General features: G+C 35.0%; 1 protein-coding gene across 3 annotated transcripts in view; it reads right to left on the bottom strand.

Annotated features, from left to right (window-relative positions):
- The window catches only part of dgkh (diacylglycerol kinase, eta), a 482,906-nt gene that overhangs the window by 54,969 nt on the left and 402,297 nt on the right, over positions 1-25,640 (bottom strand). For all 3 annotated transcript variants that reach the window (XM_028799661.2, XM_028799660.2, XM_028799662.2), the window contains 7 exons: positions 24,216-24,378; positions 23,546-23,654; positions 11,094-11,233; positions 10,062-10,149; positions 9,493-9,584; positions 8,184-8,283; positions 7,491-7,812 (listed from right to left, as the gene is read on the bottom strand). In XM_028799661.2, coding sequence (XP_028655494.1) covers positions 7,491-7,812; positions 8,184-8,283; positions 9,493-9,584; positions 10,062-10,149; positions 11,094-11,233; positions 23,546-23,654; positions 24,216-24,378 — 1,014 coding nt within the window. The remainder of the gene's footprint in view (positions 1-7,490; positions 7,813-8,183; positions 8,284-9,492; positions 9,585-10,061; positions 10,150-11,093; positions 11,234-23,545; positions 23,655-24,215; positions 24,379-25,640) is intronic.

The following is a 25,640-nucleotide window of genomic DNA, read 5'->3' as shown; positions in this document are numbered from 1 at the left end:
TTTGCGTTGCTGAGTTCACCAGTGCTTGCTTTCTTTCTCAGGATGTACCAAACTGTAGATTTTGCCACTCGTAATATTGTAGCAATTTCTCGGATTGTTTTTTCTGTTTTCGCAGCTTAAGGATGGCTTCTTTCACCTGCATGGAGAGCTCCTTTGACCGCATGTTGCCTGTTTACAGCAAAATCTTCCACATGCAAGCACCACACCTCAAATCAACTCCAGGCCTTTTATCTGCTTAATTGATAATGACATAACGACGGACTTGCCCACACCTGCCCATGAAATAGCCTTTGAGTCAATTGTCCAATTACTTTTGAGCCCCTGAAATGAAGGGATTGTGTTAAAAAAATGCTTTAGTTGCCTCATATTTTTATGCAATTGTTTTGTTCACCCCACTGAATTAAAGCTGAAAGTCTGTACTTCAACTGCATCTGAGTTGTTTCATTTAAAATTCATTGTGGTAATGTACAGAACCAAAATAAAAAAAAGTTGTCTCTGTCCAAATATTTATGGACCCAACTGTATATACAGTCATATGAAAAGTAGTTGGGAACTCCTCTTAATTCTTTGGATTTTTGTTTATCATTGGCTGAGCTTTCAAAGTAGCAACTTCCTTTTAACATATGACATGCCTTATGGAAACACTAGTATTTCAGCAGTGACATTAAGTTTATTGGATTAACAGAAAATATGCAATATGCATCATAACAAAATTAGACAGGTGAATAAATATCAGCACCCCAACAGAGATATTACATCAATACTTAGTTGAGCCTCCTTTTTAAAATGTAACAGCCTCTAGACGCCTCCTATAGCCTTTGATGAGTGTCTGGATTCTGGATGGTATTTTTGACCATTCTTCCATACAAAATCTCTCCAGTTCAGTTAAATTTGATGGCTGCTGAGCATGGACAACCTGCTTCAAATCATCCCATAGATTTTCGATGATATTCAAGTCAGGGGACTGTGATGGCCATTCCAGAACATTGTACTTCTCCCTCTGCATGAATGCCTTTGTAGATTTCGAATTGTGTTTTGGGTCAATGTCTCGTTGGAATATCCAACCCCTGCGTAACTTCAACTTTGTGACTGATGCTTGAACATTATCCTGAAGAATTTATTGATATTGGGCAGAATTCATCTGACCCTCGACTTTAACAAGGGCCCCAATTCCCTGAACTAGCCACACAGCCCCACAGCATGATGGAACCTCCATCAAATTTGACAGTAGGTAGCAGGTGTTTTTCTTGGAATGCGGTGGTGTTCTTCTGCCATGCAAAGCGCTTTTTGTTATGACCAAATAACTCAATTTTTGTCTTATCAGTCCAAAGCACTTTGTTCCAAAATGAATCTGGCTTGTCTAAAAGAGCATTTGCATACAAGAAGCGACTCTGTTTGTGGCGTGAGAGTAGAAAGGGCTTCTTTCTCATCACACTACCATACAGATGTTCTTTGTGCAAATTGCGCTGAATTGTAGAATGATGTACAAATACACCGTCTGCAGCAAGATGTTCTTGCATGTCTTTGGAGGTGATCTGTGGGTTGTCTGTAACCATTCTCACAATCCTGTGCATATGCCACTCCTGTATTTTTCTTAGCCTGCCAGACCTGGGTTTAACAGCAACTGTGCCTGTGGCCTTCCATTTCCTGATTACATTCCTTACAGTTGAAACTGACAGTTTAAACCTCTGAGATGGCTTTTCCAACCAATTTGGTGTTGCAAGTAATCAGTATTGAGCAGTTACATGCATTCAAATCAGCAAAATTACAAGGGGACCCAAATTTTTGCACAGCCAGTTTTTCACATTTGATTTAATTTCATACAACTATATACTGCTTCACTAAAAATCTTTGTTCGGAAAACAACCCAGGACTCAGGTGTTCCTAGGAAATGAAAGACATACCACTGTTATCTTTTTTGTTGAAAGTAGAGTAAATTATTATGTAGGCTGAGAGGGGTTCCCAAACTTTTTCATATGACTGTATTTTTACATATAGTATAGTATTACAAACAGACGCCAAATTTTTCCAGTTTTTATTGACGTTGAGCAGTTGAAGCCCATTGAATAACCTGAAATGGTACAAAGGTAAGCAGCAGACTTCAACAGTTTAAAAAAAAGTTTTGGTTGCCAAAAACTGAAAAATAACATAGTTTAATTTTCAGAGTTATATTTAAAATGCTTTTTTCAGGGAGAAAGTAATGGGTTTATAACATGCAGCTTTTCTGCAGCAATGGAGGTTAATTAAGCCTTGAAAAATTATGCAAACAATTCCTGTAAGTGTCACAACAATTACTTACAAGCTCCAGTCTGAATAAAAGCAGGGTTGGAACAAACTGTGTTACTCCTCTCAAACATTATTTGGATGATATTACAACTGTATATTGCTATCATAATGATGAGGAAAAAAACAATTAACAAGGAAGACAGACCTTTACAAAAGGTCTTTATTCTGAGAAATTATAAAGAAAGCCAGGGTATCAGTGAGAAGGTTCCTACAAAATCAAAATGGACTTGGAAACTGGAGAAAACTCTGAGAGGAACAAACCCAAAGCTGCAACAGGCAACAGAAGACAAGTTTGTTAGAGTCAATAGCTAGTGTGATTGGAGGCTCAGAGTACAGTGACAGATGTAAGCAAGTGTCACTTTTTACTGAGAAGAGAAGAATTCAAGCTGCAGGTTTTATATGCCAGGTGTCATTAAAAAAACTATTTCTATAATTGCAAAATAAGAACAAGAGGCTTACCTGGGTAAGACACCACCACCAAGTCTCTCTACAATTGAAGCATAAAACAAGCTGTTTTTGTAGCTTGTGAGGTCCCTCTCGTGCAAGCTGTTGAGTTTCACAAACCTGTCTTCTGATTCTGTTGTGGCTTTGGGTTTGCCACATATGTTCCTTTTAGAGTTTCCCCCAGTTTTCAAGATCCTTTTGATGGTGTAGGAAACTGTCTTCAATAATACCTTGGCTGTCTTTGAATTTTTTTTTAGAAGACCTACACTTTTATGGGTTAGAGTGGTTTGTCTGTCTTCTTTTGTTAATTGCCTTTTTCTCACCTTTATGATAGCAAAATACAAAGCAGTACTGATAAAAATATTGCTTCAGAGTTTATAGCAACACAGCTTGTTCCACAACTGTTTTTATACACACAGAGGATTTGCAAGTAATCAACAAAAGTTAGGACACCTGCAGGAATTGTCTAAATCAACTTTCAAGGCATAATTGAATTCCAAAGCTGTAGAAAAGCTATAATTTGTTAACTCATTCATTACTTGTTTCCTGAAAAAGGACTTTTTGTATAACTCTAAAAATTGCACCATTTATTTTCATTTTTGGCAAACCTAAATGTTTATGTTAACTTCTGGCAGTGTACCACTTATCTTTGTACCATTTCAAGTTATTAAATGGACTTGAACATCTTAAATTTCAACAAAAGCTGGAAAAATGGGTGTGTTCTAAAACTTTTGAGACAGGCAAACAGACAGATCGTTTCTTTGTCCCCAGGGGGAAATTAAACCTTTACAGAAGAGAGAGGGAGACAGAGAAAAAGTATCTATAGATAATATATAAATAATATAACAAACAACAAACCCCAACTTCTAGCTTGGATGCTGGAGAGCTGCTGTTGTTAATAACTGGCAGTATGGTGGTCAGAACTGTCCAGATGTACATCTGAACACATTAGCATTTTAATGCAGCAGGTCCAATCTGTTGCATCCACAAAAAGAACTTGTCATGAGAAGTTTGTTAATAATGACTCACTCTTAAGAGTCTTGGTTTTAGAGTTAATCACTTCAGTTGCTGAGTTGAAATAAATATATATATATATATATATATATATATATATATATATATACATACACATACATACAGTGGTACCTTGAGATACGAGTGCCCCAAAGTACGAGTTTTTTTGAGATACGAGCTGTCACTAGGTCGATTTTTTGCCTTGAGTTACGAGCCAAAATTCGAAATACGAGCCATCAAAGAGCTTGTTGCTATACATTCCGAGGAACTGACGACGGAGGAGTTAACGGAACTACAGGCGCGGCAACATACGAAGGTTCTGCAGGAGATCGGTATCGCGGAGGAGGTTACCTCATAAAGTGGGATAAAGGAAGTGTTTGCAATGTGGGAAAAAGTTTCAAACTTTAAAGAAAAGAAACACCCTGAAAAAGTTGCAATTGATCGTGCAGCGGCGCTATTTAATGACACTTGCCTAACACTTGACTTTATTGAAAAGAAACCCTGAAAAAGTGCAATTGATCATACAGCAGCGCTCTTTAATGACACTTGCCTAATGCTTGACTTTATTGAAAAGAAACATCCTGAAAAAGTTACAACTGATCGTGCAGCGACGCTATTTAGTGACACTTGCCTAATGCTTGACTTTATTGAAAAGAAACCCTGAAAAAAATTGCAACTGATCGTTCAGCGGCGCTATTTAATGACACTTGCCTAACTCATTTCAGAAACATTCTAAAGGGGAGGACTAAACAAAGCTCCTTGAATAGGTTTCTTTGAAATGCCTTGAGAATGAAAGTGAGGAAAGCATGGCAAAAAAGAAAAAAAAAACTAGTGAAGAAGAAAATTAAGTTAAGCAAAAGTGAAAGAAAAAAACATTACAATAAGCTAATTGGCTTTGCTAACATCTGTTTATTTCTTGAGATTCTCTTTTATGTCTTAGGTTTTATTTTGTTTGTATACAATATTTGTTCATTATGAATACATTTTTCTTATGTTGAAAACATTTAACAAAAAATTGGAGTGGTTTTTTAGGGGATGGCACGAATTAATCTCATTTCAATTAATTTCAATGGGGAAAATTGATTTGAGAAATGAGCATTTTAACTTACGAGCTCGGTCACGGAATGAATTAAACTCATATCTCAAGGTACCACTGTATATATAAATGCAATAATGTGGACAAATTCAGTCAGCATTTTGAAGTCTTGAACACACATATTGGCTTTAATTGTAATGTGCTTGCATCTTATATTTCTCATTCACATACATCTTCTGAACCTCTCCTACTTTTTTTCCACTCTATCTGATCATATCAGATGAAACCCGTCCTGCCTTAAATAGCATCTGAAATAGGAAGTTTAAGCCATTTGTAGCAATAACACAAATGCCAGAGTAAATTAACTCACTGTAGTTTGGCTTGAAATGCAACAGTTCTTTCAACTTAAAAAAATGATAAAACATTTCTTGTTATGTGGCAGATGGCCAGTTTTGAAACCTTCCCCACCTTACTTTATCCTCGCTCTGGATTGTCGCCCTTTCCATCCTTGGACTAGCTCCTCCTATGATAAGGTGGGAGATAGCTTCTTTGACGGTAATTACTGTAGTGTTACCAGTCACTTTTTTCAGAGTCTCTTATATACTCAAATGTTGGTAGACGTAAGGTATCCTTAGATCTACTATGCTCATCCAGTGACATCTTTCAAGTTCACAGCTTGTCTAAAAAGGCAGTTGAGTGGGACAGAAGTTTGGGTCTGCGATGACAGCAGCACATTTTCAATTCAATTTAAAAATTCATTAAAAAAAATTATAGTGTCAGACAGCAAGGCAAATCTTAACATTATTAATTAATAATAAAAAAAGCTTATTAAAAATAGTAGAGAGACAACTTCTGCATGATGCGGCACCCAGAATAAATACCTTATATACAGTGCATCCGGAAAGTATTCACAGTGCATCACTTTTTCTACATTTTGTTATGTTACAGCCTTATTCCAAAATGGATTAAATTCATTTTTTTCCTCAGAATTCTACACACAACACCCCATAATGACAACGTGAAAGAGGTTTACTTGAGGTTTTTGCAAATTTATTAAAAATAAAAAAATTGAGAAAGCACATGTACATAAGTATTCACAGCCTTTGCCATGAAGCTCGAAATTGAGCTCAGGTGCATCCTGTTTCCCCTGATCATCCTTGAGATGTTTCTGCAGCTTCATTGGAGTCCACCTGTGGTAAATACAGTTGGCTGGACATGATTTGGAAAGGCACAAACCTGTCTATATAAGGTCCCACAGTTGACAGTTCATGTCAGAGCACAAACCAAGCATGAAGTCAAAGAAATTGTCTGTAGACCTCCGAGACAGGATTGTCTCGAGGCACAAATCTTGGGAAGGTTACAGAAAAAATTCTGCTGCTTTGAAGGTCCCAATGAGCACAGTGGCCTCCATCATCCATAAGTGGAAGAAGTTTGAAACCACCAGGACTCTTCCTAGAGCTGGCCGGCCATCTAAACTGAGCGATCGGGGGAGAAGGGCCTTAGTCAGGGAGATGACCAAGAACCTGATGGTCACTCCGTCAGAGCTCCAGAGGTCCTCTGTGGAGAGAGGAGAACCTTCCAGAAGGACAACCATCTCTGCAGCAATCCACCAATCAGGCCTGTATGGTAGAGTGGCCAGACAGAAGCCACTCCTTAGTAAAAGGCACACGGCAGCCCGCCTGGAGTTTGCTAAAAGGCACCTGAAGGACTCTCAGACCATGAGAAAGAAAATTCTCTGGTCTGATGAGACAAAGATTGAACTGTTTGGTGTGAATGCCAGGCGTCACGTTTGGAGGAAACCTGGAACCATCCCTACAGTGAAGCATGGTGGTGGCAGCATCATGCTGTGGGGATGTTTTTCAGCGTCAGGAACTGGGAGACTAGTCAGGATAAAGGGAAAGATGACTGCAGCAATGTACAGAGACATCCTGGATGAAAACCTGCTCCAGAGCGCTTTTGACCTCAGACTGGGGCGACGGTTCATCTTTCAGCAGGACAACGACCCTAAGCACACAGTCAAGATACCAAAGGAGTGGCTTCAGGACAACTCTGTGAATGTCCTTGAGTGGCCCAGCCAGAGCCCAGACTTGAATCCGATTGGACATCTCTGGAGAGATCTTAAAATGGCTGTGCACCGACGCTTCCCATCCAGCCTGATGGAGCTTGAGAGGTGCTGCAAAGAGGAATGGGCAAAACTGGCCAAGGATAGGTGTGCCAAGCTTGTGGCATCATATTCAGAAAGACTTGAGGCTGTAATTGCTGCCAAAGGTGCGTCGACAAAGAATTCAGCAAAGCCTGTGAATACTTATGTACATGTGATTTCTCAGTATTTTTATTTTTAATAAATTTGTAAAAACCTCAAGTAAACTTTTCTCATGTTGTCATTATGGGGTGTTGTGTGCAAAATTCTGAGGAAAAAAATGAATTTAATCCATTTTGGAATAAGGCTGTAACATAACAAAATGTGGAAAAAGTGATGCGCTGAGAATACTTTCTGGATGCACTGTATATATACATATATATATATACACACACACACACATAAAATGATAACGCTAATATTTCAATCCTACACCATTAAAATTTATTATTGAAATTCCTGGTTTGATTGTGCATTGCATTATCCATTTCACTTTTATGAACATCAATGGATACCTTAGCAATTGAGCTATACAGACTGATTTGTTTAATTTTGTAGTGTCCTGCCTACCTTTTTCAGCCTGCTCTATGATCTGCCTTACAGCCTTTTTTAAGCTGTTAGCTCTAAGCATAAGCTGCTCTCTTGGTTTAAAGAATTTATGTGGGGATGCCTTTTCTGTGAGGTTTTCCTCCATCTTTTCCTTCAGTTCAGTAAGTGATTCTTCACTGAGTTCTCCTTCATCGTCAAGCTCAGCCTCCTCATCTAGTTCTTCCTCCTCCTCTCCTTCCTCTTCCACAATTGGTGGGGTGCTATGTGGAGGGCAGGTTGAGGACTGGGCTTCTGTATTTAGGGCCTGAAGTAAGGAATCTAGCTTCTCATTAAGCACAGTGCACTGAAAAACAACATATTTGAAACTGAGTATATCATTGTGAATACCAGAAACAGCCTCTTTAATTGCAGTTAAACACCGGATGCAATGCATATTCATACAAGTTAAATGAAAGTAAGTAACTTGTTCTAGGTCACCCACAATATTTTGGTATCAACCCCACTAGACTGCACTGCTCAGAAATTTAAATGTCACCCAACTACAATTACAGTAAGTTCTAAAGCAGGCTTTACACAATACTGACTTCTAAAAAATCTTAACATGAAATCATATTTTGTACTGCATCTGCAATTTTGACATGATACAGCTAAGATTCGTTTTACAGAATTTCCTGTAACTAACATTGCATTTATTGTGCAACTCAAAATTTTTACCTTTATAGACATGGCTTCTGCTTCTTCTGTGTTGTCTGCTGTTTTCTCGTATGATTTTCCAACTTTAGCAACAAAATCTTTAACTGTTTCACACAAAACTCTGTGCAACAAAAAATATCGATCAACTATTGTATTTTTTCTACTACAAAATGAACCTAAACACTCATCTAAACCATCAACCGTATGCAATATTTCACGTATGCTCTAAAAGATGTGCATTTTGTTTTCACCTTTTTTATACTGCAGTTATTATTATAAAGAGTTATGACCTATATATAAAATCTGAAAATTAAGATGTTTTCAAGAAAATGAAAAAACAAGAATATCTGAAAAATTAATCAACTATAATGATCATATGCAGCTGATTTTACATAACTCTTATTTTTATTGTTCAAATTTTTTTGAGCTCAATGAGAAGTGACATTATAGTCCAGACTACAAGTCCAGACTTGTAATACAAGGCTTAAACATTTATATGTTAAAAACTATGAAAAGATTTAAAATAGAAATATATATCCATTTTTAAACCCATTTCAGCAATGTACACATGCCTTAGAAAAGCAATGTTTCCAGCTATAAAAATTTTAAATAAGACTTAAAAGATTATAAACATAAGCTTCCCGTTTAATACACCCATGTATTGTAATCATATTTTACTTCTTTTTAAATCATTTTAAAGGACATACATACTCCACACAGTTATTTCGAGTAGGACTTGAACTTAGGATGATGGTATTGTGTAGAAGTAACACTATTCACTATGCCAGAGTGACGACCTACCATTGTTAATTAAAATGCTGAAATCAAGATAAATCATGTCAAAAACATTGTTTCACCATAACCAACAGTACTTAAGTGGTACATAAGCCAGTGATTTCAGGAAAACAAATACAAATAAATCTTTCAGTACCCTGGCTGCATAAGTAACCTACAAGAAAAAGCTGAATTCCAAGAATTTAACTCATCAATAAATGAAAACAACTGGCTCAACCATAGAATGGCTTTAAGATCAATGTCCTGGAATTGGCAAATCAGAGCCTAGTTGTCAATCATATTCAAAATTTATGGAATAAGCAAGGCTTTGCTTGTAAGACTTTCTAACGATTTGACAGAGCTTGAACTCTTGTTCAGAGAATATTCTTGTTAAACTTTAGTTTTACACTATCAGTTTTGTTCCTCACAAGTTCAAATAATTATATTTATAGAGAAAATATAATTCAAGAGATAATAATAAGTGAGAAGAAGCAACATGCACCATCTTCATTGCAGTTAATATCTTAACACCCAAATATCAGTTAGGTAGACTCACTTTGCAGATGATATGACAACAGAGTGCTGGTCAGAGTTAAGGATTTTTGTCAAGTGAGCAGCTACAGAATCTTCATAAGCAGAGATTTGGAACTTCAAAAAAGCAGAATAATCTTGTATGAAAAACACAGCCATTCATTTCAATGGATAGAATCTGAACAAATTGTTACTACATATTTAGCTAACACCTTTATCCAGAACAACTTATAACTGCAAAAGTAAAATCTGTTTGTGTTTAGAGCACAGGCAATTTAAGTCACCTGTTCAGGGTCACAAAATAATGGAGAGGCTGGAATTTATTTTATGATTTAAAGGCCAGCAACTTAACCACTATATAATTGCAGAAAGGCATTTTTTAAGTATATTAAAAAAGACAACAAAAACTGTTGTGAATATAACATGGAAGAAAATGTGTGCAATATATGAAATTGTATTCATTTCAACACAGGTAAAAATGAGTGCATTATTGCATATTAGTTAAGGTAAGTTTGGCTAAGAAAGCAAATAGAATTCTAGTGTGGTTATATGTTGTGGAAATTATTTTGTAAAATTACTGCAGTATACACTTACTTGGCATTCTTCTTCAGATTCCCCTTCAGGAGTTACATTAAAACTTTGCTTTGGTGGTATTTTTATTTCATATGTCATTATACTCCATCTATAAAGCCAAGAAATACAGTTAACTAAGAAAGCGCACGTAACCCTTGGTTGGCTTTCACTGCTGACTCTAAATACTAATCCAAAAATTTGAACCAAAAATGCTGAAAATTTAACAGTAAACTCAACTAAAGTCAAAAATGAAGCCACTTCACAGTTTAGTCTTGTACAAGAAGACTGTCATTGAATATCAACCTGTCTGTAACTGCTGTATTCTCAAAACATTTCATATCTTTTCAAAATAATTTTTAAGAAGCTACATATCAAATCTTTTCAAAATAATTTTTAAGAAGCTATTATAGAATCAACAAATGAAAGCAAAGAGATTCTGAATATTATACAATGCACTCAAGCTCTGATCAACACTCAATTATATCAAGACAATTTATAGCTACTATGACAAGCAACCCTGACACCATGTTTAAATAAAATATAAGGGTGTCCATCTGGAAGGACGCACTACTCATATACACGAGCGGTCATGTATATGCTTTAGAAAATCAACGTCTATAGTTTTTTGTTTAACTATAAGTTTAATTTCTTGAAAATGCTGCATTTTTGACAATTTTATTAATTGGTAAGTTTATAGTATTTCATTACATAGCAGCAAAGTTTTGCATAGGGGTATTGTAACATATTTTAGAAGACTGAAATTAAGTGTTGCTGCAGAATTTCTAAATGCACTGCCAATTCTGACAAAACTAATATAAAACCAATGATCATTCTTTACTCTGTAATGGCACAAAATAAACACTTAATAATTTCCAAGATTTTGAAATTGAGGGGACTGTGGTAATTAAGAATTTCTACAAATACTGTATATGTACATTGTATGGTGCCCAGTACTGGAGTGAATGTGTGACTTGTAAGTAATTTTTAGAGGGCTCATACATCAAAGATTATTTCAATTTAAGCTAAAATATGGATCAAGAAAAGCCACCATACCTATCCAGCATTTTTGTACTGGCTCGCTCCAACTTTTCCAGAATTTGTGGAAGTTGTGTGTCATCATCACATGATGCTCCCCAACCAAGAACACGAGCAAGATCATTTCCAGTACCCAGAGGAAGCACACCAAGTTGACACTGAACAGAAATAATTTGATTGTCACCATTAGTAAGTGCTATAGCAAATAATTTCAGTGATCAAGGAATAAATTACAATGGATCTAACAAGGTTTCCAAATGACAATTAAAGAATGTTTGTTTGTAATATAAAAAAATATAAAGGAAGAAAGAAAATAATTTCAACACTTACAGATAATGGTAAACGTGCATTTAACTGTAACATTTACACTATAATTGAGGTTTTTACTAAGCATCTGATTAAACAGTATTTAATGGCCATATTCTCTTTAATTCTTTCATCTGTCCCTTCTTTTTGCATTGTATATTTGCAAAAATAGAAGAGCAGTAGACTGAATTTTTGCTGGTAAATTAAACAGGCTTGTAATCATTTTTGTTAATTTGAAGCAATTGGCAAATATTTTTGGTTGGGAAAAATGTTTAATTTCAGCAAATACTATTTGCAATTCCACTGCATTTGGTAGAATTTGATGTAGTAGTATTATATTTACTCTAACCCTATAGTATTTCAAGTCTAGTTATTAAGAGAAAATGTGTATCTATCTTTTCAGAAATGAATTTGAAAAATCTTTACCGCTTACTAGTCCATTACCAAATTTCTCCCCACATTTAAAATCAAAGGTAAAACTAAGAAATAAATGTAGTCATGGCCGTTAAATTGCCTTTATTATTAAATTGTATGGGTATGTTATACAAACTTGTGCTGTTGATTAGGAAATGTGATCAGCTTTACAATTAAACAAATGGCAGATTTCATATTAATTAAGTCATACTTCCCAGGCAATCTTTACATTACTGTTTATTAATGGAATAGAAAAATTCTAGCTGCTTAAACATTCATCTGGTCTGCAGGTATGTGACTACTAACAAAATATTAGGCAGGCAAAATAATGGGAGCACATTTAAAAAATAAAGAAAATCACAAACCCAGTTTAATAAGACAAGAAAACTATATTTGTGCATGAAAAGAAAGAAATGGCTCAGTCACAACCTTTTCACCACCAGAGAGGTGAGGGAAAAAAATTCAGCACAAAAAAAAACACCCATGTGTCAGCACCTCTCTGTTTAAAGAATACATGTATTTATTTCTGAAGAGATGGTTCATAAATAAATTCCTATAATTGGGAATTCATTTGTTTTTATGATGTTTAATCATCAAAATTTAATCTATATGTATAATTCACTAAGTCCATGGCAAGCAAGACGCACGCAAGACAGCCACGCCCACCAACTCACAGAGCCCCGCTCACCAACAATTCACTAAACAGCTGCCCATGGCGCGAGAGCGAAAGCATTTGCCAAGAATGTGTTCATTAATCAAGAACGAAAGTCGGAGGTTCAAAGAAGATCACATACCGTCGTAGTTCCGACCATACACGATGCCGACTGGCGATCCAGCGGCGTTATTCCCATGACCCGCTGGGCAGCCAACCGGGTAACTGAAGTCTTTGGGTTCCGGGGGAGTATGGTTGCAAAGCTGAAACTGAAAGGAATTGACGGAAGGGCACCACCAGGTGTGGAGCCTGTGGCTTAATTTGACTCAACACGGGAAACCTCACCCGGCCCGAACGTGGCTCACAGGTGCATGTAAACTGTAGCGTATGGTTACAAAGCTGAAACTTAAAGGAATTGACGGAAGGGCACCACCAGGTGTGGAGCCTTTGGCTTAATTGGACTCAACACGGGAAACCTTACCCGGCCCAAACGTGGCTCACAGGTGCATGCGACTGAGGCGGTGTGCAGAAAATGAACAGTCAACGTGACTCACAAGTGTATGTGGACTGTACACAGACGAAAGCAATTCAGGTGAGGAGTTGGGGGCGGACACATGAGCAGGCAGTGCGTACTGAATGATGACTAAGAGATGACTTAAGAAATCGGCAGACTAGAATGGCGGGGGCAGAATGGGTGTCAGACAATCGAACTTGCCTATCTAGAGGATGTAAATGTCCTAACACGGGTTCCGTAGGTGAACCTGTGGAAGGATCATTACTGGTTGTGCCGACCCGTTGTTTGGAAGGTTAGGACCCGAAACTTCTCGGGCCCGCTTCCCCGCCCTCTCTCCAGAGTTCCATCTTTGCATTCACTTACAGTCGTATCCTCAAACCCACCCCATTTGGACAACTGTGTCTTTCAGGAAGTGTTCACCCATCAATACATAATTATGCGGCATATGCTATGCCGCGGGTTGGCTAGTATATATATCTTTTACATAGTTCTTTTACTTACTGTATGTGTTAATGTTCAGAATAGTCACTCTAGAGACAAAATATGGCAGACAAGCAACGTTCCCTCTAAGGACTTGGGTGTTGTGAGCCAAATTTTTTTTTTGTGAGCCAAAATTTTATCAATTTCAAAACTTGTGAGCCACTTTCTCCTTACCGGCTTCGATTTGTTATTTTACCAACATCGGTTGATTGCGCTTTTTATCAACGCTTCTGTAGGCCTTCGTTTTAGTGGCGATGAAGTATGTCATTTACAAAGTATGTTATTTAGAATTACAAAGTAAAATTACTTGAAAATTCAAAAGTTAAGCATTATAAATATTAATACCAATTTATTAAATTACCAATAGATAGTCATAATCCCAAATCAGTAAGTTTCAAGTGAAACAGTGTGGTAACTTAAAATCAAACTTGAAGTCTTGTACATGTATCATGAATGTCTATTTCTGTACATGTCTTACAGTCTTTCTCTTCTTCCCTTTTCTTTTTTCCAAAACTTATAAACACTGTTGATATTTACATCATATCCAGCTGCTGTGTACAGTTTAATTCGCATAAGATTTTCCAGGTGATCACTGTCCAAGCGATTCCTGGTCTTAACTTTAATGGCGTTCATCAAGCTGAACCCCCTTTCACAATCAGCACTGGAAGCTTGAAAAGTTCCACAAACATCAAGCAAAAGATTTAGTCCTTTGAATTGTTCCTGCTCCTGCTGGGTGAATGCTAGTATGTCCTGAAATGTATTCATTAATCCAGCTTTCATTTTCTCTGAAACGATGCATTTGAAATCCGAAAATTCTTTACAAACATCCTTGGCAAAAATCTTCTCATCTTTCTTGAACAAGACAGAGTAACGCTTAGCCAGCTGTGCAAGATTTTCATGACCAAAAGCAAAATCATCCAGATTTCTTTGATTACAGAAATGGTCTTTATCAAATATGCACCAGTCTTTTAATTCATCAGCAGGAAATCTTCTGTCCAAATGATCACAAATTTGCTTAATAAATTTAAGAATGTTATCTGTTTTTACTGGAGATGGGGAAGAAGCAACTAAATCTTTTACAGTGTCACTGAAATGCACGTGTTCCCCCAGATACTGAGACCTCAGTTTCCTGATTTTAGCTTTGGCAAATTGATATGCCTCTACAGTGGTTAAAGCACTTCTCTGGAAAATTTTGCACAGTTCTGCCAGTTCACCAAGTACATCACATAGGATATGTAATGCCACACGATATTCAGGTTTGCTTAATTTATCAATACAATATTTGTGAACTGGATCATTGTCCTCTTCTACTTGTTCTTTGCAATATTCTAACAAAATGTCATAACTCCTATTCAAGGCAAGTACAGCAAAGTGTCTTGAGAGCCATCTAACTTCATTTATAGGTCTAAATGAAACAGCATCACAGTCTGCAGCACTGGCCATTTCCTGAAATTTATTTTTTTTTACACTTGATCTACTGAACAGTGTATATACTGTTCTTATGAGAGTTTCAATTTCCCTCATTAATGGTAACTGTTTCCAAGCATCATCAATTCCTAGGTCTTCTCGGTGAGCTACACAGTGCTGCTCTAGCAAGTGAGGAATTGATTGTCTTAATATAGCAGCAACACCATTATGCTTTCCAAGCATCACAGATGCACCATCAGATGTAAACATGACCATGCGATTTATGTCCAAGTTATTCTCATTATAAAATCTCCTTATTGCCTCAACTATTGCTGTACTGTTACAAGCAGTCAATTTGGTAATTCCAGCAAAAACAGTTTTATGAATTTTATCAGTAGTTTTTCTAAATTTGATGTACATAATCAGTATTTTTGAAACAGAAATATCTGTACTTTCATCCACCATAAGTGTGTGGAAATCAGATTCTCTAATTTCATTTAAAACTTCTGTTTTTACAACATTGTTAATGCATTCAATGAATTCAAAAGCATAATTTTTGCTTCTCCAACATTCAGGAATTTCTGTGTATTTTGCCACATGGTCATGAATTTCTTGCACAGACAGCATGGATGCATTCAACTTAACTGCAAGTAAAACATTGTCAATCAACACCTTTACCGCTTCGGGATTCGATCTGTCACGTTCATTCAATTCTTGTCTAACAATCCTATCTTCAGGCGTTTCTTTTAAAAAATTTTGTATGAATCCACGATTCTGATTTCGAAGTTTCGTGACAGCATCCAGATGAATTTTGTGACTTACGTGACGCTTCAAGTAATCAATTTTCCATTCACCCCATTTCTTTCCTGAACTCCATTCTCCGTCAACTCCTGCTTTAAGACAAAACGTACAAACAACGTCTTCCGTTTCACGATATTTAAAAATTTCTCCGAGTTTCACATTCTTATGTCCGGACCCATTTGGCAGGATGGTTTCAACCGAATAATCTGTTAACCATTCCTTCTTGAAGTTATTGCGGCTTCTCTTTGTCGCATTACATAGCAGTTCATCTTGAGCTTTGCGCTTCGACATTTTCATAAATAATGAAAAGAAATTGTAAAGTTCAAATTTTTATTTTTTACTGCGAATTTGCGAAAACAGTAATTTAACGAACGTTATGAATGCGAACTGGACCGGACCGGAACTTCCGACCTTTCAGTAGACAACATCATGGACTTTAATTGAAATATAGACCAGCTGAATGGTGGGAAAGTGCACCAATCACGCGGTCACCGGTCACATGCCATATTACACCAGCCAAGGCCCAACTTCGCCCAAGGCCAAAGTTTACTTCGTTATTATGCCGATTGAATCATGTAGCCCGAGACTCCCGAGTCACGCAGGCAACAGGATTCCCGCCAGGCCGCAGTCCGCCGGCACGTGATTTTACGAAAATTAACAAATCGGCCGCCACGTGCGCTAGGATTAAAAGTTGTGCGCCAAGGTTAAACAGTTGGTGCGCCAGCGCACGCTAGCGCAGCTTAGAGGGAACGTTGCAGACAAGTAGATCTTTTTGCATAAGCTCCTCTTCCCCAATAATAAAAAAACTCATTTTAATAGTTTAATGATACAATCTTGATTACCAAATCCACTGAGAACAAAGCTTCTTTATAACAAACTTATAAAATGCACTACATTATAATTCATTTATTCGTCTGCTAGAGTGCTGTGATGGTCATTTTGCAATCTCTCTACATGGAACAGTTATTGTATGATACTGACATTTTGCATACTGTAGACTGCAAAGTTATTATATACAGTGGCACGCAAATGTTTGGGCACCCTTGTTTAAAATGTCTGTTACTGTGAATAGTTAAGTGTGAAGAAGATGAACTGATCAACAAAAGCATAACCTTATAGATGACACATTTCTTTAATATTTTTAGCAAGATTACATTTTTATTTCCAACATTCAAAACATTCATTATCAGTATGTCACAAAAACATAAAGCAATATTTTCAGAATTTAAAATGGAGATTGTCAAGTGAGTACAAGGTGGAGAAAAGAAATGCCATGTAGACTACATATACTTCCAATATCAAGGTTTCTTATAATGACCTCAAGCTCTGGAACACATATTCTTAATACTAAATACTAATGTAATACCTTAGATAATTAAGCAATTTTAGCAAGAAAGGCAGGGTCTGCATAAATTTATCTAAAAATACAGATTAATGCCACAGTGTTAAATATTTAAAATGCCAAATGTTTATTGTTTTTATAATGAAGGTGTTATGTTCGCAATATAAAGCATTGTTAGCATGAATTTGTATGTTATTTTATGCACCTGTAGATTTGTGGTGAATTGACTGCCAATATTTTAGTTCAAAACATCAGAAACACTACAGTAGACAAAGATTAATAAACAAACCAACAGCAATAAACCTCAATAAACTGCAACAGCAACACTTTTAAAACATAAATAATAAATACAAACATACAACATTTACAAGTAACACAGTAAAAGTTGGCCTATAGAAATATAATGCTAGCCCACAGTAATTGAATTGATCCTTGCAGCATCTTGCCTCACGGCTGCATTGACCCTACAACATCACTACAGTTTTATTTATAAATATTCTTTTTCAAGGTCTTTAAGAGGTTTCTGCTTTTCCCATCAATAATATTAACAATTTTTCCTGCTCTGTACTCCTTGCAGCACACAGGCTCTGATTATTGTCTATTTATTACACACACACGTGTATAAAAACACATCATCCATAGCCAGAAAGTGGATAAATCATAAATTGCATCAGAGGTGATGGCCTGCTGCCTGCCATAAGTACATAAACTAACATAATGACATATTTTAATAATTTTATAGCAAGTTTTACAGAAACACACTTGGTCTTGTTCGTATTAATTGCAACTCAAAATGTGTACACATGAATCAAGGACATGTGTAATAGAAACATATCTATTTTAAATACCTAAACTAATAGCCCAGGCAGAAGTGATAAAAAAAAAAAAAAAAAAAAAAAAACAGACTCCCAGGAAATCAGATTTTCAAGTGGCTATGGATTTCTTAGTAAACTAGCACCAATGAGCACAAAGTCGGAAGAAACTCTGAACTGGTAACTAGCCCACAGCTGAGCACTTGGATATGTGAATCCATACTGAGGCAATTTAGAGTCCACAATGAAAAATAGTGGGTCATCCATTAATCTATTTTTAAATTCACAAGAGAAATACCCACTTAAACAGTTTTACATTGATATTGTTACTGATCAATTTGTTTTCACTTCCTCAATGTGTTAATTTAATTTAGAGGCGGTAAGAAACCCATGTTTACTGGAACGTCAGGTCAGAGCTTTTTCTTTTCTTAGAGCAGACAAAGAAATTGGACTGGATGAGCTTGTATAGATCTTTTTAGGTTCTTCAGTAATCCCAATGTTTTGTGAGTTGCTGGAAATTACTTTCTGGCAAACAAAATTATTAAAAAGGTAATTTATTTCTTTAAGTGCAAAACCTTAAAAAAACAGATTTTGTTTGTTTCCTTACCAAGATTGCATAGAGTAGACTACTTTCCTTCTCCTGTTCATTACATACCTGAGCTCCCTCTAAAAGTGTAGCTTGTGTAAATAACTGGAATGTGTTGTGAACTTATGATTTATGTTAGATCCTTCAATAAAAGAAGAAAGGGTATGAAGGGCAAGAGAGACAATACATGCTCAGGACAAAACTAGATGTGTTCACCAAATGCAAAAACTACTACCAAATTAAAACAACAAAACATTCTTGAATTCTGGGACAAACCAATAGTCAGTTCCAAATATCAACAATTCTGAAAATAAATTGCCCAAATAACTTATTTTCTCATTCTGGAAGAGAGCTTTCCTTTATTTGAAACATTAAATATTTTCAAAGCATTGTGGCTAGCTCTTAATATGGTCACTATGACGCAATCAACCTAATGAAATATGGCAAAATAGAAATCCAATCTCAAACACTTGATGACATCCCCACCATGTAACACAATAATAACATGTAAATAAAATAAAAACAAAATGAAAAAGAAGGATCTGCGGTGGGCTGGCGCCCTGCCTGGGGTTTGTTCCTGCCTTGTGCCCTATGTTGGCTGGGATTGGCTCCAGCAGAACCCCGTAACCCTGTGTTAGGATATAGCAGGTTGGATAATGGACGGATGGATGAAAAAGAAAGATTGTCTCTATCCTAAATAGAGAGGATATTTTATTTTATATCAAAATATGAAAACAAAACTGCACAGTTGGTTATTTAGACAATCACCTATGGTACACCTCCGTGTCTGTATTAGTGATGTTACAATACCAGAATTTTTGTATTTGACACAAATACTAGTAAAATTTTATGATAATACCATGGCAAAAACAGAAATCCCATTTGATGGCTTATTATTAAGGTACCTCCATTTACTGAAGTGAACAATATACTGTAGTGTTTTTTTCTGTAATACAATATCCATCCATCCATTTTCTAACCCGCTGAATCTGAACACAGGGTCACGGGGGTCTGCTGGAGCCAATCCCAGCCAACACAGGGCACAAGGCAGGAACCAATCCCGGGCAGGGTGCCAACCCACCGCAGGACATAATACAATATAAAATATACAAATACTAACAGTAACAACAGTTTTAAATTACTGGTATATGTATCAAGTTGTTACACAACTATCATTTAAAGCAGGGGTCTCTAAAGTACGCAGATATGATTTTATCTGGGTTGTGGAAGAATTGTGCGGAAATGCGCCAAATGGACTAATTTTCCAATGAAGATCTGCAAAAAAAACATGGGGTGTTGATAGATTTCAAATTAATTAATTAAAATTGTGTTCAAAATATATATTCCATATTATGTTACTATTAATATTAATATTATTCACAACTTTATTTAATAGTGAATTGTAATTGTATACTTTGCGGTAATTGAGTTATGCCCAGAAAAACGTAATCTTTTTGAAATGAGTCTTGAGCCAAATACTATTGCTCATCGGGTCGAAAATATGGGAAATTGCATTATCCAGCAAGTTGTAGGCAAAGCACAATGTTTTAGTCGGTATTCTCTCACACTGGATGAATCAACTTATGTTTGTAATACCTTGCAACTTGTAGTACTTTTTTCGTTGCGTAGATGATGAACTTAATGTCACACAAGAATTAGTGCCACTTCACAGCATGCATGGCAATACAACAGGAGAGAATATCTTCAAAGAATTTCAAAAAACACTTAACAGAATATAATTTGGACTGGAATTGTCTCCAGTGCGTGACAGTTGATGGAGGAAAAAACATGTCATGTATAAAGATGGGTTTGGTTGGACAAATCACAAAAGCTTGTGAGGACGCAGGAATATCAAAACCAATGTTTCTTCACTGTGTTATCCACCAACAATCACTTTGTGGAAAATACGTTGATATAAGCTGTGTCTTGAAACCTGTTATTTCTATGGTAAATTTAATTTGCTCTCATGCACTTAATCATCGCCAGTTTCTGACTTGACATTTTACACTGCAGTTCGATAGCTTAGCTATGGAAAGGTTCTTTCACACTTCTTTCATCTCAGGAATGAAAATGATATTTTTCTTACCGAGAAAAACCATTATGAACCACTTTTATTAGATACCGAGTGACTTTGGAAATTGACATTTTTTGCAGATTTGGTGAACCACACAAACAATTTGAAGTTAAAGTTGCAGGGTGAAAATAACTTAATTTGTGATTTATTAACTAATATCAAGGCATTCAGAGCAAAGTTGATACTTCTGGAAGGCCAGGTGAAAGATTGCAACTTTGCTCATATATATTGTAATAATTGTATAAAAATGGTGAAGCAGAATTTCCTTTCTTGTTCGCAAATTTAGTTATTTCAGATCTTAAACAACAATTTCAGAAGTGATTTGCTGATTTGGATGCAAATGCTAGGGAAATTAGATTGTTTCAAAATCTGTTTTGACTGTGATGTTGCTGATGTCCCAAGTCAAATTCAAATGGAAATTATTGAACTTCAGGCAAATGAACATATTAAAGATAAATACAAAGAAGGAAACTTGATTGATTTTTATAAATTTTTTAACTCTAATCAGTTTCCAAATTTGAAGAAATTTGCTTGTAAATTTATCTCCATTTTTGGAACAACATATCTTTGCAAACAAACTTTTTCCCGAATGAAATATATCAAGTCAAAATACAGGCTAAATTCATCTGATGAACATTTGAAGTCGCTACTTGTAATTAGCGTTTCACAATTTGAACTGTTAATGGTTTTATTATAATTTGTGATGAAAATATGAGAATTTGCTGGTAGTGTTTGTCATCATTAATATACGATAATTTAATCTCACATACTCTATAATTAGTTTATAAAGTTTTCTGCTTTCAATAAAACTCATACAGTATATCTAGAGTTATTTATCTTTTTTTTTTTTTTTACTACAGCCCGCTGAAAAGTGCTGAAGTACCCAATGTGGCCCACATGGCAAAAAGTTTGTGGAGACCCCTGATTTAAAGAAACAACTATTAGCATTCATAAATATCTAAAAATTGTGTAGGGCTTGAATTTTAATTGTGACAGTGATGGCGATCTCCCCAGTATAACAACAAATGAGTGGTTTATGATCTTGGGGGTATTTCAGCATAGTGTTTATAAAAAAAATGGCATCATCATAAACTACTCGATTTACCTTAGCATGTGCACATTCTATATTTATCATAATATTTTCCATCCAGTAACTCAAAAATACTGCTTAAAATCCATAGTACATATAAAAAATTCAAAAATATATTTACTGTTGAAATAGTGAATTCCAAGATAATTCAAGATATTTCCATTTAAGCAAACTCTTTAAAGCTACTTTTAAAGTCTGTTTACACGGTGAGCTATTTTTATATGTCATTTTTACTCACTTTCACTAATCTGTCATTGTGCCTTCTGAAATAATTTGTCTACTTGTACTCACACATGAGCATAGTACCTAGCTTTCTCGGTACTACCAATACTGTAATAAATCAGGTAGTTACATTTTCAGAAACTTGGCACCAAACTAGTACCAAAGTATTGTTTTTTGTGTTATCTGTATTATCTAATTAATACCCACTATGTAAACTATATAAAGGCATCTCAAAAATTACTTTCTGCTAAAGTTTCAAAATGAATTACAAATAAAAAGCACAGTCAACATACAGAAATCATAATTTGCTATATATGAACATCTGGCATTATTTTAAAAAAGGCTCTCCTTTATTTTGTAATATACTAAAATGTAATTACATTAATTTATTAAGAAATATAGTACTTCTAGTTAAGCCTTTCTTTCTAAAGTTTAAGAGAAACTGTTGAAAAATACAAATTTTCTGTGAAATTTAAAATCTATCACCGTGTTTGCAGCACAGGAACAGTTTCAGCATGTATTCTGATACAATTACCTAGCAATCTTTTAGATCCTGCCTGAGAATTTTGTTGACCACTGTTGTTGTAATACCTTCGTATGTACAGAAAACTATGGTACTTTCTCATGACTGTCAGCAGGTACAGATATGACAAGTGTTATTCATGGGGAAGAGCTAGAGCCAACTCCATTTTCTCTATAAATATTGCCTAGGAAGGCATAAGAAACAATATTTCAAATGTATGGTAAGGAATCCCAATAGCAGTAAGAAAAAGCATAATGCTATGTAGGGCATGAGTGGTAACCAAAACTGAAATAAAATCGAGACCTTGAACTGCATTAACTGGAGGGACAGATAAACCCAATAGCGAATTTGCTTTTTTTATACTTAAGATAAGCAGGAAAACTGTAATAAAACATTTTAAAAACCATGCTTATGTTGAAATTGCAGAGTGGTAAATGCAATAAAGCAATAGGTATAGTATAACAGAAGTATACATAATAAGCCATTCTAGGATAATAATAAGCCATTCTAGGATAAGTCTAAAGGACAAACAACCCAACACTCTATTTTTAACAAATAGCACTGTGGGTGTTTTTTATTAAAAAAAATCATCACATCTTTGTATTCATACATAACTTTTCTATTCAGCATTTAAACTGAAGATGAACACTGAATGCTGTATTTTCTCAGTTTTAATAATCATGAAAAGGAACTTAATCTGCATTTGGATGACATTTTATAATAAGTATCTTTTACCTGATCTAAACATTTAAAATGTTTTCTTTTGATAAAACTTCATCACTAATACCAATGTAGACTGTGGACATCTACTATACAGGGAAACTAAAAATTTTATTTCATATCTTTGACCCATGTTTAATTATTTCTTAAGCATGTATCATTCATATTTTTTCAGGCTTTCTCAGACATTTAACAAGTGTAGCCAAACAAAGTTTGTTATGTCTTGTATATCTCCAAACTCACCCTTATGTTACATGGCTAGTTAAGATATGCAATCAAATAAGGGATATTTTATATGTTTGTAGCCCAATATCTTATATAGTAAAATTGATAAAAAGGATAAAAGAAAACCTTGTGGAAAGCTATTAAATGTTTATGAAGCATGAAGGAACATTAAAGTTAGTTTATTACCAAAAGTAGGATGCAAAATATATATTTTTAGATAGGCCAGGAAAGAAGAGTAAGTTGGAACATAGGTGAAAATAAAAGAAAGATATTTAGGAGGACTCCAAACTAATTTAACTAACCTGTTTGTGAAGATTTAACTTGTCAATTTCAGACAAAACCCATCCAACACTGCCATCTCCACCACATACAAGGATGCGAAAATTATCGAACTTATGGAATAAGCGTAAACTGTAAAAGAAGGCACAAACGTTTTCCTTAGTGTATAATGAACAGATTTCATTTATACAGATTGACTCCATCATGTTTACCCATAAAACAGAGTAACCCAATAATATTTAATAAAGAAGTACACTAGCAATAGGCTAAGTAATAAATAAATACCATTCACTAAAAGCCGTAACTTTTAAAAAGTCTTAAAGTTAATTCTGATTTAATTTGTAAAGAGGCTTCTGAATGTGTGCTATAAAAATTTTACCTTTCTGTTGGGAAACAATATATGAAAAACTATTATGTCCAATTTTTCATCTGAAAACTGCGTGAAAAGATTTGGGTTTTCGAAACCATAATGTGTTCAAGATTTAGAGTATTTGTTTAGAGCTAGCTACTCAAATATATTAGAGAAATACACAGCTGATGTTATAAGCAGTAACAAAACAAAAGCATAAAACTTCCCAAATTAAATTAAATTAAATTAAAAGCTACTTATGGCTATACAGCTACTTAAGTAAATTCAGCCTTATCAGGTCAAACAAAAATTAGGTTTTTAGTGTGCACAAAAAATAGTCATACCCTAAATGAGGTCCCCCGTTGACTAAATCAAAAACCTGAGCTGGGTTGAGTAATTGTTTAAATCTGCGAAGGAATTTAACACCTTGGTTGTCGCCACTTTTGGAATTCACAAAGACTAGTAGGGGACTGGCACAAGATGGAGGACAAGTAGCTTTCCAGAATCCTGCAGCATCCCCAAAAAATAAAAATAAAATAAGGGAACATTAAAATTAATTATGCATGAATGACAAAGACAAAACTTCTACTCTGCTACATAAAACTGAGATTTTAAAGGCTGAAAGTAACAAATAACCTTGTTACTTCTCCAAATCTGTGATGACAAAGTAAACTATAATTATATTCATTTTTCTATAAACCTTACTAAATTAAGGTAAAAACAGTTTATTTATGTTTTTAAGAAAGCAAAGTTTATGTATTACACTACTAATTGTTTGATACTACTATAGCCAAAAACTGTGATAAACGGTCCACTGGTTGCAATCCTTATGAAACTTTTCATAAAACATTTCTACAGTATGTGTTCTATGTATATACATCTTTATGTAAATCAGATCAGGCTTGACTGGTAAATCATCTGTAAGCACACAACCTAGAGCATGTAGCAATTTAGCCTCTGCCATTTTAGTACAAGATATTATATAATTTATTTGAAAAACAATTGATAATATGATAAAGCTGGAATTACCATAAAAAATCTGGAATTAGAAAAAACCTGAAATTACTCAAAACTTTAAAATACCCAACCGTGTAATTGGTCTCAGAGACCAAAGCTAATTAGGCTATCTGGAACCTAATTTTTAAATCTCAAATAAGCATCAATAAGTTTATGCATCTATAAACGTATGATAAGCAGAAAAATGTATTAAAGAATACATAAGTATAATGTGTTAATAAACAAACATTTTTATTTTCTTACTCTTTGTATATATAATCATAAAAAGGCCATATAAACAATGCATTATTGCATTAAAGTTATGTACATGCAGCTCATATAAATGAAATAACTCATTATTTTGACAGTTCTTTTCTTTAAATTTTACAGAAATAAGACATGAACTAGTAAAAAAGCATTTTTCAATTTTTTTAAAGCAGTACAAAAAAAGCTTTAAAAGAAAAAACATACTGGTTGGATATATTTAACTGGCTATTGTAAATGGAATATTAAACACTATATCTGTGGCTGTAGTTTCCATGGAAACATCAAAGAATTTGCAAGCTGTGGTAATGTGATAGCTAATAAACATATACTGTTTATGTGTGTGTCTATATATGTATATTTTTTATAATAAGCCTTTTTTAAAACAGAAGCATGGCTGCCACAAAGTCCTTAAGATATATAACTAGGGACACACCTAAAAATGCAAAAATATCAATATCACAGACATGTTATATATTTTATTGTTGAATTCAGTTACATAGCTTTTT

This window comes from Erpetoichthys calabaricus, chromosome 4, assembly GCF_900747795.2.
Source record: "Erpetoichthys calabaricus chromosome 4, fErpCal1.3, whole genome shotgun sequence".
Lineage (NCBI taxonomy): Eukaryota > Metazoa > Chordata > Cladistia > Polypteriformes > Polypteridae > Erpetoichthys > Erpetoichthys calabaricus.
The sequence above is the reverse complement of the archived record's forward strand: the minus strand, read 5'-3'. Positions and strand labels throughout refer to the sequence as shown.